This window comes from Vipera ursinii (genome assembly GCF_947247035.1).
Source record: "Vipera ursinii genome assembly, chromosome: Z".
Taxonomy (NCBI): Eukaryota; Metazoa; Chordata; class Lepidosauria; order Squamata; family Viperidae; genus Vipera; species Vipera ursinii.
The window spans coordinates 14427447-14440649 of NC_139517.1; the positions used below are offsets into that span (position 1 = coordinate 14427447).

Genomic DNA, 13203 nt, shown 5'->3' on the forward strand with positions numbered 1-13203 from the left:
GACTGTAAGTTGAGGACCTTGTATTGAAGTTTGATATCCGAATACTCAGAACAGGGTTTTTCTAAACGGTGAGGTCTACCTCTTCGTCGATGCAGAGTCCAGGGAAGGTGTGAGGAACCTTTCAATGGCATCAATCCATCTTTCCCAAAGTTTCATGGTATTGTTTTCATTAGAGTGTCTGTAGCTCAGGGTTGAACTGTGAGGGGTCCTTGGTGCTCTCTGAGCTTGGTTCTTTTCTTGCAGGTGTTTCATTATTACTCAACTAGGTAACACCTTCATGGGCAAAAATAAATAAATAAACAAGCTCATAGAGCACCAAGGCTCATTGTCTCCATTTTGGTGTGTGGCTTTGTAGGGAAGGTATATACGTTAAAATTACAATAAAGGGAGATGTGATGGCGAAAAGCCTGATTTAGTCTAACAATGTGGAATTGGTTATACTCCAATCTAGGATTCCTTAAGACCAATCTTAATTGTAGCACACTAGTTAACTGTACACTAAATAATTCGTACAACTACAAATTACAGTACTAATTACTATCTTCACTAGAAATCAGTAACCTGGATTCTGTATTTTTATTCATCTCTCTAAAGTCCCAATTGCAAAGCCAGAGTAATCTCCAATTGGGCCAAACAGGTTTACACCTTTTCACTGTTAGTTGATCCAAAATGGTTGACACTCTCACGCAAGAATATGTGATTCTTTCCTGAAGTAAAAATCCTACATTGTAGACAGGCCATTGAACTACAGATGACCTTTCTGTAAATAGGGGACCAAAATATAAGACATTTCAGTGTAGCTAGTCCTCAACTTATAAGCATTGAACGATCAGCAGCAACCAGTGGTGCACCACTGGAAAACTTGAAGGACCAGATGAGGGACAGATCATGGGAAAAATTTATTTTGACATGAAAAATCAACACCAACTTGATGGCACATACTCATTTAGTCACGACAATTTCAGTAAGCACATCCATTGGGAAAAACACTATTACTTCTACGGTAATTATTGGGTATTCAGGTGAACTGGTGATCTTATAGAACAGGCATGTCAAACTAGCGATGTCATGTGATGTCGTTTGATGTATCCCAATTTTTTCGCGCAGTTTTGGGATGACACGTCTGGCCTATGGGCCGGCAGTTTGACATGCCTGTTATAGAAGAATCAAATACAGAGATAAAAAGGAAATGAAATGACTGTCAGGGACCTCCATAAATATATAATCAATTCTTTAATTGGTTATTTAAGAAAGCCAAGTTTATTAAATCAACTTATTAAAAGACCAAAAATTGGAATGTCCATATTAAAGAATATGCATACTGTTTTCATAGACACCCTATTATTTTATCATCTGCAAAGAATGATAATGTGAGGCTTCTTTTTTCCTAGAGAACAACCTTTCTCATTTTAAAACTCTCTGCAAAATGTCTTTACAGGTACTGCTGCATTATATATACAATGGTCTCTCCCAGCTTCTAATATTTATTGGGGGGGGGGGTTGTTTAGAGGCCAAGCCATCTCTTTACCACGTTTAAGATCTCCCAAGCTGACAATAGCACATCCTGCTCTTTGCAGGCAGAAAAGGCCTCATTAGGAATGGTGGGTGAAGTGTGATATTTGGGATACTGTGTTTTCTTGTCATCCACACCGTGTTCCCTGAGCACATCTATCTGCTCAGGAAGCTTAGCCAGCTCACATCCATAAGATGCTGCCTTATCAGCCAGCTTTGCAAGAGAGAGATTCCTCTCAAAGCTACCTCCCTGGTTGTACTCAACTGCTGTCAGAGTCTTCTCCATAGCCCGGAAAGTCATATACAGCAGCCATTCAGTGCTGCCATTCCCAACATTTCTGGCTGCTACCTGCAGATCACATTCTGCTTGCCGGAGCCAACGCTTTGCCTCCAGGAAACAGTGATTTGGTTGTGATCTTGAAGAGTTTGGTCCACATCGATGGTATGACCAGAAATCGTAACTGCTGCCGCCGCCGCCTCCTCCACCACCACCACCTCTGGTAAATTCATAGTGCCTCTGTTGATGCTGATGAGCTTGCCGATCCCATTTACTCCAACAGTCTGAGAAGTTTCTGTGATAGGAATTGCTACTTTTGAATCCTCCACAGGAGCCATTTGACCTCATTCCCTTCCCCATCTCCTTAATCTTTTCTTTAAGATACTTGAAGAGTTCATTAGCAGAATCTTCCTGGCCAAGATTTTTATCTGGGTGGTAACACAGATACAATCTTCTAAGGGCTTTCTTCTTCTCCTCTTCTGAAAGTCTCCCAACTTGAGCTAGGCACGCATCTATCTCTTTCTTCACCTCGCTCAGTGGCCGGTGGTGCCAATACTCATTAATATCTGGTCTTACCACTTGGGCAGCATCAGCGGGACCTGTGGGCAGCACTACCAGTTTATTTGAATCGGAAACTGGCTTATTTCTCTTGAAATGGTACAAGTCATAAGCAGTCACTTCTTCTTGCCGATCTCCTCCCAAGTCAATACGATATGTGTGTATTTGACCAGCACCATTCTTCTGTGACTCAAGTACTTCAAGGACAACAGCGTACAGGTAATGCTCCTTGGGCTGGGAAGAATCCAGATAGCCCACATAATCTCCTTTCATAAAGGTATGCAGAATGCTCATATCCAGACTGTCATACCATTCCTCAGGGATGTCTTCTCCTGGAGGAGGAAGGTCATAAGCATTTCGGATTGCCTGCTGGTACAGGGGCACTCTGCTTCTCTCTAGGACTCGAGCAATATTTTTAGGCCCCTTGCAAACTAAAATCTCCATGAGGATCCCCATGGCTTTTTGATGAAGTTTTTCTCCCAAAAGCTTGTTAATTTCAATGGCTAGAACTTGAGAAATATGTACTCCCTCTTCCAGACCCATATTTTCCTGGTGAATAAGGTAAATCTTTGTCTTGTCATCTGGCATTGTTGCGACATGCACTATCTCGTTAGGTTCAGTTTCCTCTAAAACTTGCAGGTTGTAGACCATTACAGTGCAGAGCTTTTCACAGCACACCACTTCTAGCTGATCTGGAGAGAAGAGTCCGTCATTCATGTCGTCTATCTCCTCTGTTTTACTCTGCCATTTCAGTAGTGCAATCAGCGCATTGTGGAAATCAAGAGAAACCAGAAGTTCTTTGAAATTGTTCTGAAACTCACAGTGTTCCCGATACATGCACAGTTTCAGAGAGGACTCTTCTAGTTGTTCTTCAACAATGTTATTTAAAGACTTGGGGCAGAGATTTTCAGGTAGCAAGCTCAGAAGTTTCCACTGCTTATACTTGTCCGCTGATATGAAACATTCAGAGAGATCAACCAGAAAGCGAAGTGTGTTTTTCAAAGCAAGGGGTTCTTGACCAGATTGGTAGAAACTAAATACTAAAGTGTTTGATGGATATAGCTTCCCATCGATGCAAGGGAGATAAAGTTCTTGCAGCTTTGAGAAATCCACTGGCTCCTTTGCTTCTTCCAATAGATGGAAGAGGAACTGAGTAGCCCTGAGCACTGCTTTAGTAAGATTGGGTTGCAGGTTCATCCGTTCTGTAGTCTCTTCTTGGATCCTGGCCAGAACACTGGCATAATGATAGATGGTTGGCTTAGTCTGCACTCCAAACTTTTCAAAGACATCTATATAAACCCCTAACTTGGATGGCAGCATGTAGAGGTATGGTCGAAAGTCATTTGAGTGCTGCAAGTCGGCCACCACATTTTTTGCCTCAGCTACTTCATTATCATCTGTCAGTATCACAGGAAGGCCTTTAAGGGAATTCACATCTATCTCTTCCTGTTCTGACAGGAATTTGTACATGCATTTTAGAACGTCTCCCCGAGTTTCCTTCTTTTCTAGAGTATCACAGGTTACTTGACAGACATTACCCAGATTTTCCAAGACCACATCGGTAGGTACTGTGCATATCACTCCAAGTTTTTTTAAAAGATCCCTACCTTCTTTCCCAACACGGTCATTAAAAGAGAAAGCAACAGCTGAAGTCCAAAAGAGTGCAGCGTTGTTTGAACAGTACAAAGAACCTCGGGGTGCCACTGGATCTCTGCAAGGGGCGTATGGCAAATGAAGGCTACACAGTTCATCAGGGAGGCGACGCGGTACAAGGAAACGGATCTTGGACAAAATTGCCAGGAAGGAATTAGACAGTTCATCTTTTGCTCTGGAAAACAGATATTTCAAGAGAGTTTTACTTTTTCCTCGGACATTTTCCGAAGTGGAACCGCTGCTGAAAGCCTCTCGTTCAACCTGGGTAGCACATTTCAAAAAATCTTCCTCAGAAATCACCTCCTGCAAACCCACATCCAATAAAAACAGCTTCACTTCCCACTCTTTGATTGGACGCATTGAAGCATAGAATTTCTCTGGTACAAATCGAGAGCTCAATCCCAACTCTTGAAAAATTGTATCATCCTGATAGAAGTATGACACAAGACGCAGCACATTCTCCTCATCCCGAATGAAGGCAAAGGACTTGAATGTTGACACCACAACTGCTTTCTGGGTCTTATACTCTTCATCATAGTGTGACTTGATCATGAAGAGTAACTTTAAGGCTTCCAGTACTTTGGCCTCAGGAAAACTGGGTATCCTAGGCAAAAGTAGCATAAATTGTTGCAAGTCATTCATTTCTCCAATACCAAAGCACTCGCTCAACCTTTGATTCCAACAGGTGTCCCTGAGTAAAACAGTCCTTGCATCCATTTCATAAAATTCCAGAAAGTTCTCACAGAGTTTTGGATTTTTGGATACTAGACGATAGACCTTATCATATGAAACTAGTGATACATATTTTTCTTGATATGTCTCAAAGACAGGCAAAACTTTCAGTTTTGCTAATAATGCTTGATTATTCAACTTTTCCAGATCCTTACAGAAAAACCTCAAGAGTAAATAATAATCCCAGGATTTGAGTTCTTTCCAGCATAGGCTACTGTGGGTAGACAGTTGCTCCAGCACTACTATAGGGTCTTCAATCTTTAGCAGCTCTGGATTGATGCAGTATACAGTCAACTCTGGAGGCAACAGGGAGTTATCTAATTTGGCAAAGCCCAGCTTATTAAGAATTTCACAAACTGGGCTTAAGTTATTAGGTATCAATGTACCAAGGGATTCAAGAGGAATCAACTCACTGGAACCATAGACAGGGAGCAGAGAGCATTGTTTGAAGAGGGAAATGAACTTTGCAAATAGCTCGTTCCTTTTTTCCTTATTCTGTGTCACACAGATTTGACTTTCAAAGAACTTCCACACTTCCCCTAACCAGCTCTTCTTGCGTTGCTTATCGTTGCCCCAGCTGTCCAGTGTCAACATCTCTTGTATATAAGCCACAGATTCATCTAAAGTAAACTTCTCCAGGAATTCCATTTCTAATAGAAGCTGATTTAGATTGTGATCTGCAAAGGCAGAAAAACAATGCTGACAATGTGGGAAAAGCTCAGAAGCACTGCTTTTCTGATAAACAGGTTCTTGTTGGCTGAAACATCTCAGCACGTTATCATCGGTCAACAGTAATGGAAGTCCTTCCACGCAATTCACGTCATCAGAACACAGTCCACTGAGAGAGGAGGTTAGGAGAGCAAGCCAATTGGAACGATTCTTTACAGGGGTTTGATTTAGTAAACATGGTAAGAAGTTGAACAGACTTTTCAAAAAATTACAGAGGGAAGGAGAATCAAGAGTCAGTACATCAATTTCCGCCATGACAAATTGCTCATGTATCTCTTGTAACTGTTGAAAGGCAGGGACCAACCTCATACCCAGCTCCTGAAGAGTGCGCTCAAGAATTTTATCCTCTATTGTATTCTTCAGGAAATAGGGACCTCTGGTGGAATCCTCTTCTTTGGGTGTACTCCAACACACACTTATTCTTTCAATTCTACAGGCATTTTTGTAATTGACATTTTTCTGATAAACTGGCAACAATGGGAGCTGGTCCTTATACAGATGGATCACTAACTGCCGCCAAACAGGGGATACATCTTTGGTTACAATTGGGAAATATTGCAAATACTTCTGAGCAAGATGATCATGGCATTTCTGCAGAGTATGGAATTTCAGGGGTTCCCTCCCCAGTGTCTGGCACAGGTTTTTAAGTAACTGGCCATATAAAGGGGCCAGCAGATATTGCATAAGTAACCTATTCCAGGTTGAATTGACATCCCCTTCACCGCTATCCTTGCGCAAGTCACGCCGAGCCAAATCCACTGCAAAGTTCCCATTGACATGGATGGGAAGGCCTGTCCTTCCTGGCAGGGGCAATGTGCAGAAAGCCCTCCCACACACTTGTCTATTAAGACAAACAGCCACACCACCATAGGGCAGTAGCATGCCCTCTATGGTCTCTGTGCTGTCCATTCCAATTTGCCTTCCAACCCACCAGATGCTGGGATCATGCAAGAGATTAGTGCTGATCTTCATTTTGTAGAAGACGGTTGCTGGTTTGCTCATCTCCAGGCCTCCTGCTGCAGCTGCCTGCTGCAGATGTTTCTGGTACTCGAGCCTTCCAGGCTCCCCTCCTTCAGTTTCAACCCGCAACAACTCTTTGGGTTTCCTGTCTTCCTCACCCATAACAGAGAAAATTACAGTGCGAATGTGATTGAGGAACATCATGAGGCATTCTGCATCTTCTTTAAGAGCTTCCAACATATTCTCCATATCTATCTCAGACACAGATTTCTGACAAATGGAAGAGGAGGCCGCCCCTGCAGGAGTACGCAGGGGTAACCGGAAAAGTGTGCCCTGTTCCAACTTAAACACATCAGACAAAAAGGTGTCATAAACATTCAAAAAGGCCTCTCTGAAATCTTTTGTGAGGTTGTATTTTGCGCCAGGTGAGACCTCATCAGACTCTGGGAGATAACGCAATGTGGGGTCAAAGACACATAATGTTCTATCCCCTGTGACAAATGCAGGGCAATCTGTCAAATGGTAAACAGTGTTGAATCCCAGACCGTATTTTCCTATAGCATCCCGCCTTCCTTTTTTGCCACCATAGCCTAAGCGCTGGATCCCCTCAATATCGCTCATTTGGAAGGTCCGGTTGTTATAAATGCAGAGGGCTGGACCTTGAAGAGACTTCCATTCATCACTGAAAACACGCTCTGTTGGATGCTGACGGCGATCCCAAAGGAAATGGATGACACTCGCACCAGCATCGTCAGCGTTCTGCAGCAGCTCTTTCAGCACATCCTGTGAAGAGGGATATTCCTGAAGGATGTTAGACAGGCGGGTACACGAATCCTCCTTAGCTCCAAACTCTGTGCCCCAAAGAGAAAGTTTCTCGATCCGTCTCTTGGACAGTATATGGTGCTTTTTGGTCGATATGCCACAGCGCACAGCAATTTCTCGTGGAATCATACTATGGCAGAATGGTGTTCCGCTCTCACGTGGGAGCCATGGAGTATCATCAAAAAGCAGCTTAGGCAATTGTCGTAGGACTTTGTCCTGGTCTGGGAAAAACATTTTCTGGGACAAATAAGAATCCAGTTGTTGATCTTCTAGCAAAACTCCAGCAAGCCCTGCAGTGATTAACCTAAGTACAATTTCTAGTTGCTTTACAGAAAGTGGCCGTCCAGCTGCATCCTTAGCCAGGGTTCCCAGGACAGAAGCATAATCATCCAAAGTAAATACATCACGTACACCGATACAATTCCACAGATCCTTTTGTTGCCAGTACTCCTCAGGCAATTTGAAGAGATATGGAATAGCGTCGAAAGCCAGATTGTGAGACACTTTACACACTGGCACAAAGCCAACACTGACCAGGATGAAGGGGAACGTCTGTGCCTTTTGCGCTACCTCCACCCTACCTTGATTGTTCTGGACTACTTCATTGAGAAAAGCATAGCAATTTTGTGCCATCTCAGCCAACTTTTTTGGGGGGAGGGCATTGGAACAAAAGGACGCTGTCTCCAGTTGCTTTAGCACTGTAGTTGCAGATGGTTTGCATTTGACTCCCAGGAATTCCATTATCTCCTCAGAGAGCTTGGAGTTTCCCCCAAGGGCTTTCTTGTCCAGGATTGGTTCAATCAAATGTACCAAGGAATTCAGCTTGTGGTAGTAAATCTCACCGGGGCAGCAGATTTTACGCATATTCCCAGGAAGCACTGCCGGTAAAAAGGGAATATCCCTAAACATAACCTGGGTAGTATTTCTGGAACTTTCCTGGAGATGGCCATCAAGGAGATCCAAGATACAGCAGACTCTCTGGCATGCTTTGTCGGGGTTCTGATGCCACAAAGCCTCCACAGTTCGGGCTCGGCTTATCAATTCTTCCATTTCCACCCAATCTTTGCTCATGCCAAGATGTTCCAAGCGCAACAGCCTCTCTGGCTTCAGAAATTCTTCACCCATAGGAAAGCAGCCATCTTCAGGACAGTAGAGAGGTGCGACACGGCCCTTTGGGTGTACAAGTTCTTTAATGGTTTTCAGCTTTTCATTTGGAGTAGCAGGAATGCAAGGCAGGGATTTCAGGCACTCATTCACCCTGGCATCATTCATATCTAGGGCACGAAGAATCAGGGCATTACGATCAGGCACTGCAAGCTTAGCAAGGTTGGGTAAAACAAGCTCCTGAAGGAACCGTGCCCAATTATAAGTGTTTAGCACTGAGCTGTTTCTCGGGGTCCAGGTTTTAAAGCTCAATTTAACCTTCTCTGGAAGAGAAACTGCAATCTGTGGTTCTGGTAAGAGTAACGAGAAGGCTCTCACCGCTACAGACCTCAGTTGCGTCTCGCGAACGATATCATCATCCAAAATGCAAGCATGATTAAGCGGGCACCATTTTTGTCCATCAGAGAAGAGAACTGGCTGCTCCCCATTTACTCCATCGATTAGTGCTTGATAGAAGGCTTTGGCTGCTTCAGTGAAAGGGTACTTGATACTGTGTATATCAGGCCAAAAATCATAATACTCGTAGTCCTCCAGCAGATCTTGTTTGTACATGTCTCGGAGTTGAGTTAGTGCCCCAAGCCATGCACCTGTCACTGAATCTCGAAGCAGTGCTATATTCCACTGGCCCTTTTCTGTGGTATCCCAGAGTCCTTTGCGATTACTAAGCACGGCGAAGGGAGCTGTGAGATGCAGTGGGAGACCCGATTCAATGGGAAGAGGTAAGAAGCAAAAGACACGGCCTTTAAAACCACTTATATCCGGGAGCCATCGCCCAACGGTGGTACTAGGCCGGAGTGGTAAGGCTACCCTAGCAGAAGGAGGCAAGAAATGGATACCCCTTTTTCTTCCCTTTCTGAACAGTTCCTCAGCTTCCCCATCAGCTGAGCATGAATGGAGCAGAAAATGGTGGATATTCACAGCTGACTGCCACGTTGTTCTCAATCGTATAAGGGGAACGCCCATCTCATTCAGTACTTCTCTCCTTACTGTCGCCAGTGGCTGCACAACTTCTGGACAACTGGAACCCTGTGCAAGGTAGGAGAGTGACACCTCCTGCACTTTATTTAGGAAAATCAGCAGGTACTGGGACATCTCCTGGAAACCAGTTTCTAGTCCTTTGATCCGGCTGGGTCCAAACGGCTCAGGGCAGATCTGAGATTCTTTGGCCTCCTGTTCAGTGCGGAAAGGCAAACGGATCAGTGTGCCTTGGTATTTCTCCCCAATTCGACATCCAAGAATCCCTCTGAAAGGCCAAAATTGCTCTGGAAAGGAAGCGGCGACTGTGGAGGTCAAATTCAAACGGATGCCCGGTCGAGCTGAACCACGGATATGTTTTTGGAGATGGGTGATATTGGGATCAAAGATGAGGACGGTCTGACCACTGAGAAGGAAAGGCACATCAGTCATATGGTAGACAGTGCAGAAACCTAGGCCAAAGCGACCGATCTTGTCCTCCTGGTGCTCCTTGGTGGCTGCACCTAGTTGGGTAATGTTGGAGAAATCTGCCTCGGTAAACAGTGCATCATTCTGGGCCCAAAGGGCTGGGCCTTGGCAAGTAGCCATGCCAGGATCCAGAAGTCCTTTAGTAGCGTCGTGTTGCCGGTGGTCTATTAAGAATCGGCAAGTCTGAGCACCGGCATCCTCGGCATTCTGCAGCAGTTCCTGAAACACGTCAGCATCCTGGCTGTACTCCCGAAGGATGTTACGGATCCGGAGAGTGATGGGCTCTGAAGGCCCCCAAGCCTCAAACAGTTGTAAGTCTGACAACTTGGTACTCACCATCTCTACCCCAAAGAAAGCAGCTGTGGCAGAAGAAACCGCTTCATGCACCAAACTGGGTAGGTCTCCATCCAAATCAGCAAGACGGGCACGATCCATGTCACAATACAGTGCTGAACTGGCAGGGCGAAGAGCAAAACCAACCAAACCTATGATCTGCACCGGTATAAGCATTTCCTCTTCCCCATGGTAATCTTGATTGGTAAGCCAGTCCAAGGCAGCTACAAAGAGGAGTAGTTCAGCCTGCGTACCCCCGTTTGGTCTGGCATTAATTTGTTTTGCCAGCTTACGAAGAGCCTGGTCTATATCTTTCTCAGTGGGTGACTGCTGGACACCCCATTCTGCAAAAAGCTGCCTGTACTCTTGGAAATCTGGAGGAACTCGTGGCATTAGGAGTGCAAAGTCCAAATCATTAGGAAAGGACAGTACCACGTCTGTTGGCCACGAGAAGCCCTTCCCATTCCACACTGATGTGTACGTGGGGGGATGCTGGAAATGGAAGAGATGCTGTTGCATGTGTTGATAGATGCTACACAACCTTGCAGTTAACAGGGGTGTCTCTTTAGAGCAATAGGCTTTTACCAGGTCAGCTAAGTTTTCCATCACCTTTTCTGGAGGTGGTAAGCGTTCCAGGCCCAGTTTTTCTGCAGCGGGGGCCCAAAAAGCATTTGTCAGTCCCATGACCTGTCCTACAAGACTTGCATACCTCTCTGAACGAATTGATTCAGGTGCTAGGAAGACTCCAGCTGGCCCAAGCTTAGAAGAATTGACGGCAGGGACCCAAGGCAGGGACCTCAGCTGCTTCAGCATCTCAGGAGATAAGCGGGACAGTAGAGGACTCTCATTGCAAACCCGGATAAGGGCTTGTGACTTGGCCTTGGCAGTTGCTGTTTCACTTACATTCACTTCTCTTGCAGCGGTTATTGCATCTGCTGGAGAGACAGCACTAAGATCTGATTTCAGACCCAGCGTACGAAGCGTTCGCAGCACTGCTTGCTCCTCAAAGGGCCCTTTGGGAAAGTGGCTCGGTCTTAATAAAGCCAGCAATGTGCGGTTCTCCGGATCGTAGAGATGACAGGGACGGAGCAATTCTGTTGATCCGCAATCCACAAATGGAAGATCGCAGCACAAAGCTTGTAATTCTCGGCTCTGGCTAAAGAGTGTGTCTCCATTGTGCAGTACCCACAACATGAATTGCTTGGCATCCTCAGCCCGATTGGCATAGGACCCCTTCTTCATTGCTTGGACACACAGCAGGCACAGGTCCGGCGTCCCCAGAAGCTTTCCGCGGATTTTGAAGAGCAAGCTTCGTTCAGCTTCATTGCGACACAAGAGCACAGGCTCCGGAGTCAAGAGATTTGTAGGCACTGGTGGAACCAAAGTCTTTTCTAAAGCCAAATAATCCTGGGCTGATACCAAGGCTGACTTGGAAGGTGGAAGAAGAGAAGGCATCTTGAAGAAGAGTGGCAAGTTAATGAGGACTCCGATATCTTTTTGAGAGAATGAAACAGCCGTAGAGAGAAAAGCACTCAAACTTTCAATCTGGCAGGTGGACAACAATGTCAGGTGGTCTGTTACATTTGCTACCCCCAGATGGACAAAAGCTTGCAGGACATTGCTAGGTGTGGGTTCTAGAACATATTCTTTCAGTTGTTGGTGGGACCAACTGGAGTCCCAGTTCTGGATCACGGTGCAGCCCAACACTTGCAAAATTTTAGCCACTGCATCCGGCAAGCATTGCCCATTACGCCTCTGGAACATGAGGGTGGGTTGAGGCAAAAGCCGAGCCAACTGAATGCCATTGAGAGAATTGTGCAGAGGAGTCAGTGGTATCATCGGGCATCCTTCGAAGGGTTCCAGGGAAGAAGCACGGTGTGTCAGGAAAGTCCAGAAAGCAGAAATCCACTCAAGGGGAGGCTCGCCAGGATACGCACTGGGACTCCAAATAACAGGAACAGATTTGCTGCTCACCCAATCTCTCGGGAGAGCTCTAGGAAGATTCTTCTCAATGATGGCTTGATTCAAGGAGACCAGATTTTTGAATAACCCTAGAGACAGGAAAGACACAAGGATCAAGTACCAATGTTTGTGCATCTCTGTTGGAGGAACATCTTTGGAGATTCTCAGTCATCTAAGGTCATGGTTATCTCAAAGGTGCTTTTTCAAAAGGCAACTACACTTCAATTTTTTTTTTTGAGGAAAAACTTTTGCTTCTCATCCAAGAAGCTTTATCAGCTCTAACTGGATGGTGGGGGGATGGAAGGATTCGTTCTGGCATTAGAGTTAGTTCTGACTGGTTGGTTGGCTAGTTAGTTAGTTAGTTAGTTAGTTAGTTAGTTCTTCAGAACTAATCCTTCCATCCCCCCACCATTCAGTCAGAACTGATGAAGCTTCTTGGATGAGAAGCAAAATATCTTCATCAAGGAGAAAACAAAGTTCAGTTGCCTTTTGAAAAAGCACCTTTCAGACGTCCCTGTTGGAGCTAAAGAGTTACAGAAGTATTTTTGGTCTGTACTAAAGGCTATATCGCAAAGGTCTGTGAATGGTTTGAGATCACACTGTTGTGGGGTCCTTGGAGGTCTCTGAACATGATTGTTTTCTTGCAGATATTCTATTACCCAACTAGGTAACTTCATGAATGCACCAAGAATGCCTTGGCACTAAGGACCCCACAGTTCAACCCTGAGCTACAAATATTCTCTTCTATAGGTACCACTCATTTTTCAGCTAATTGCGTTTGATGATTCTAACGAGAATGTCGACATGCTATTGGAATGTTAGTCTAGAAGCAAGGAGATTTAAGGTTCAAACCACCATTCTGGTTCAGAAAGCTTACTTTTCAGTCTTTGCAGCGAGTAGCATTATTACATTCACTCTGGGCCTGATCCAAGGCGGACTTGACAGTCTTACATACTCAAATGACCTCTGACGGCACTTTTGTGGCCAGAAGTCAAAACGTCTCATTTACTCTACAACTGACAAAAAGAATCTTTGACTTCCTTCAGGGGAACGTTGCA

General features: G+C 44.9%; 1 protein-coding gene across 1 annotated transcript in view; it reads right to left on the minus strand.

Moving 5' to 3' along the window:
- Positions 1 to 880: 880 nt before the first annotated feature.
- Positions 881 to 13203, minus strand: part of LOC310648832 (sacsin-like) — a 29793-nt gene continuing 17470 nt past the window's right edge. The window contains exon 8 of the mRNA XM_083376890.1: positions 881 to 12234. Within this exon, the coding sequence (XP_083233016.1) occupies positions 1505 to 12234 (10730 nt within the window). The 3' untranslated portion in view covers positions 881 to 1504. The remainder of the gene's footprint in view (positions 12235 to 13203) is intronic.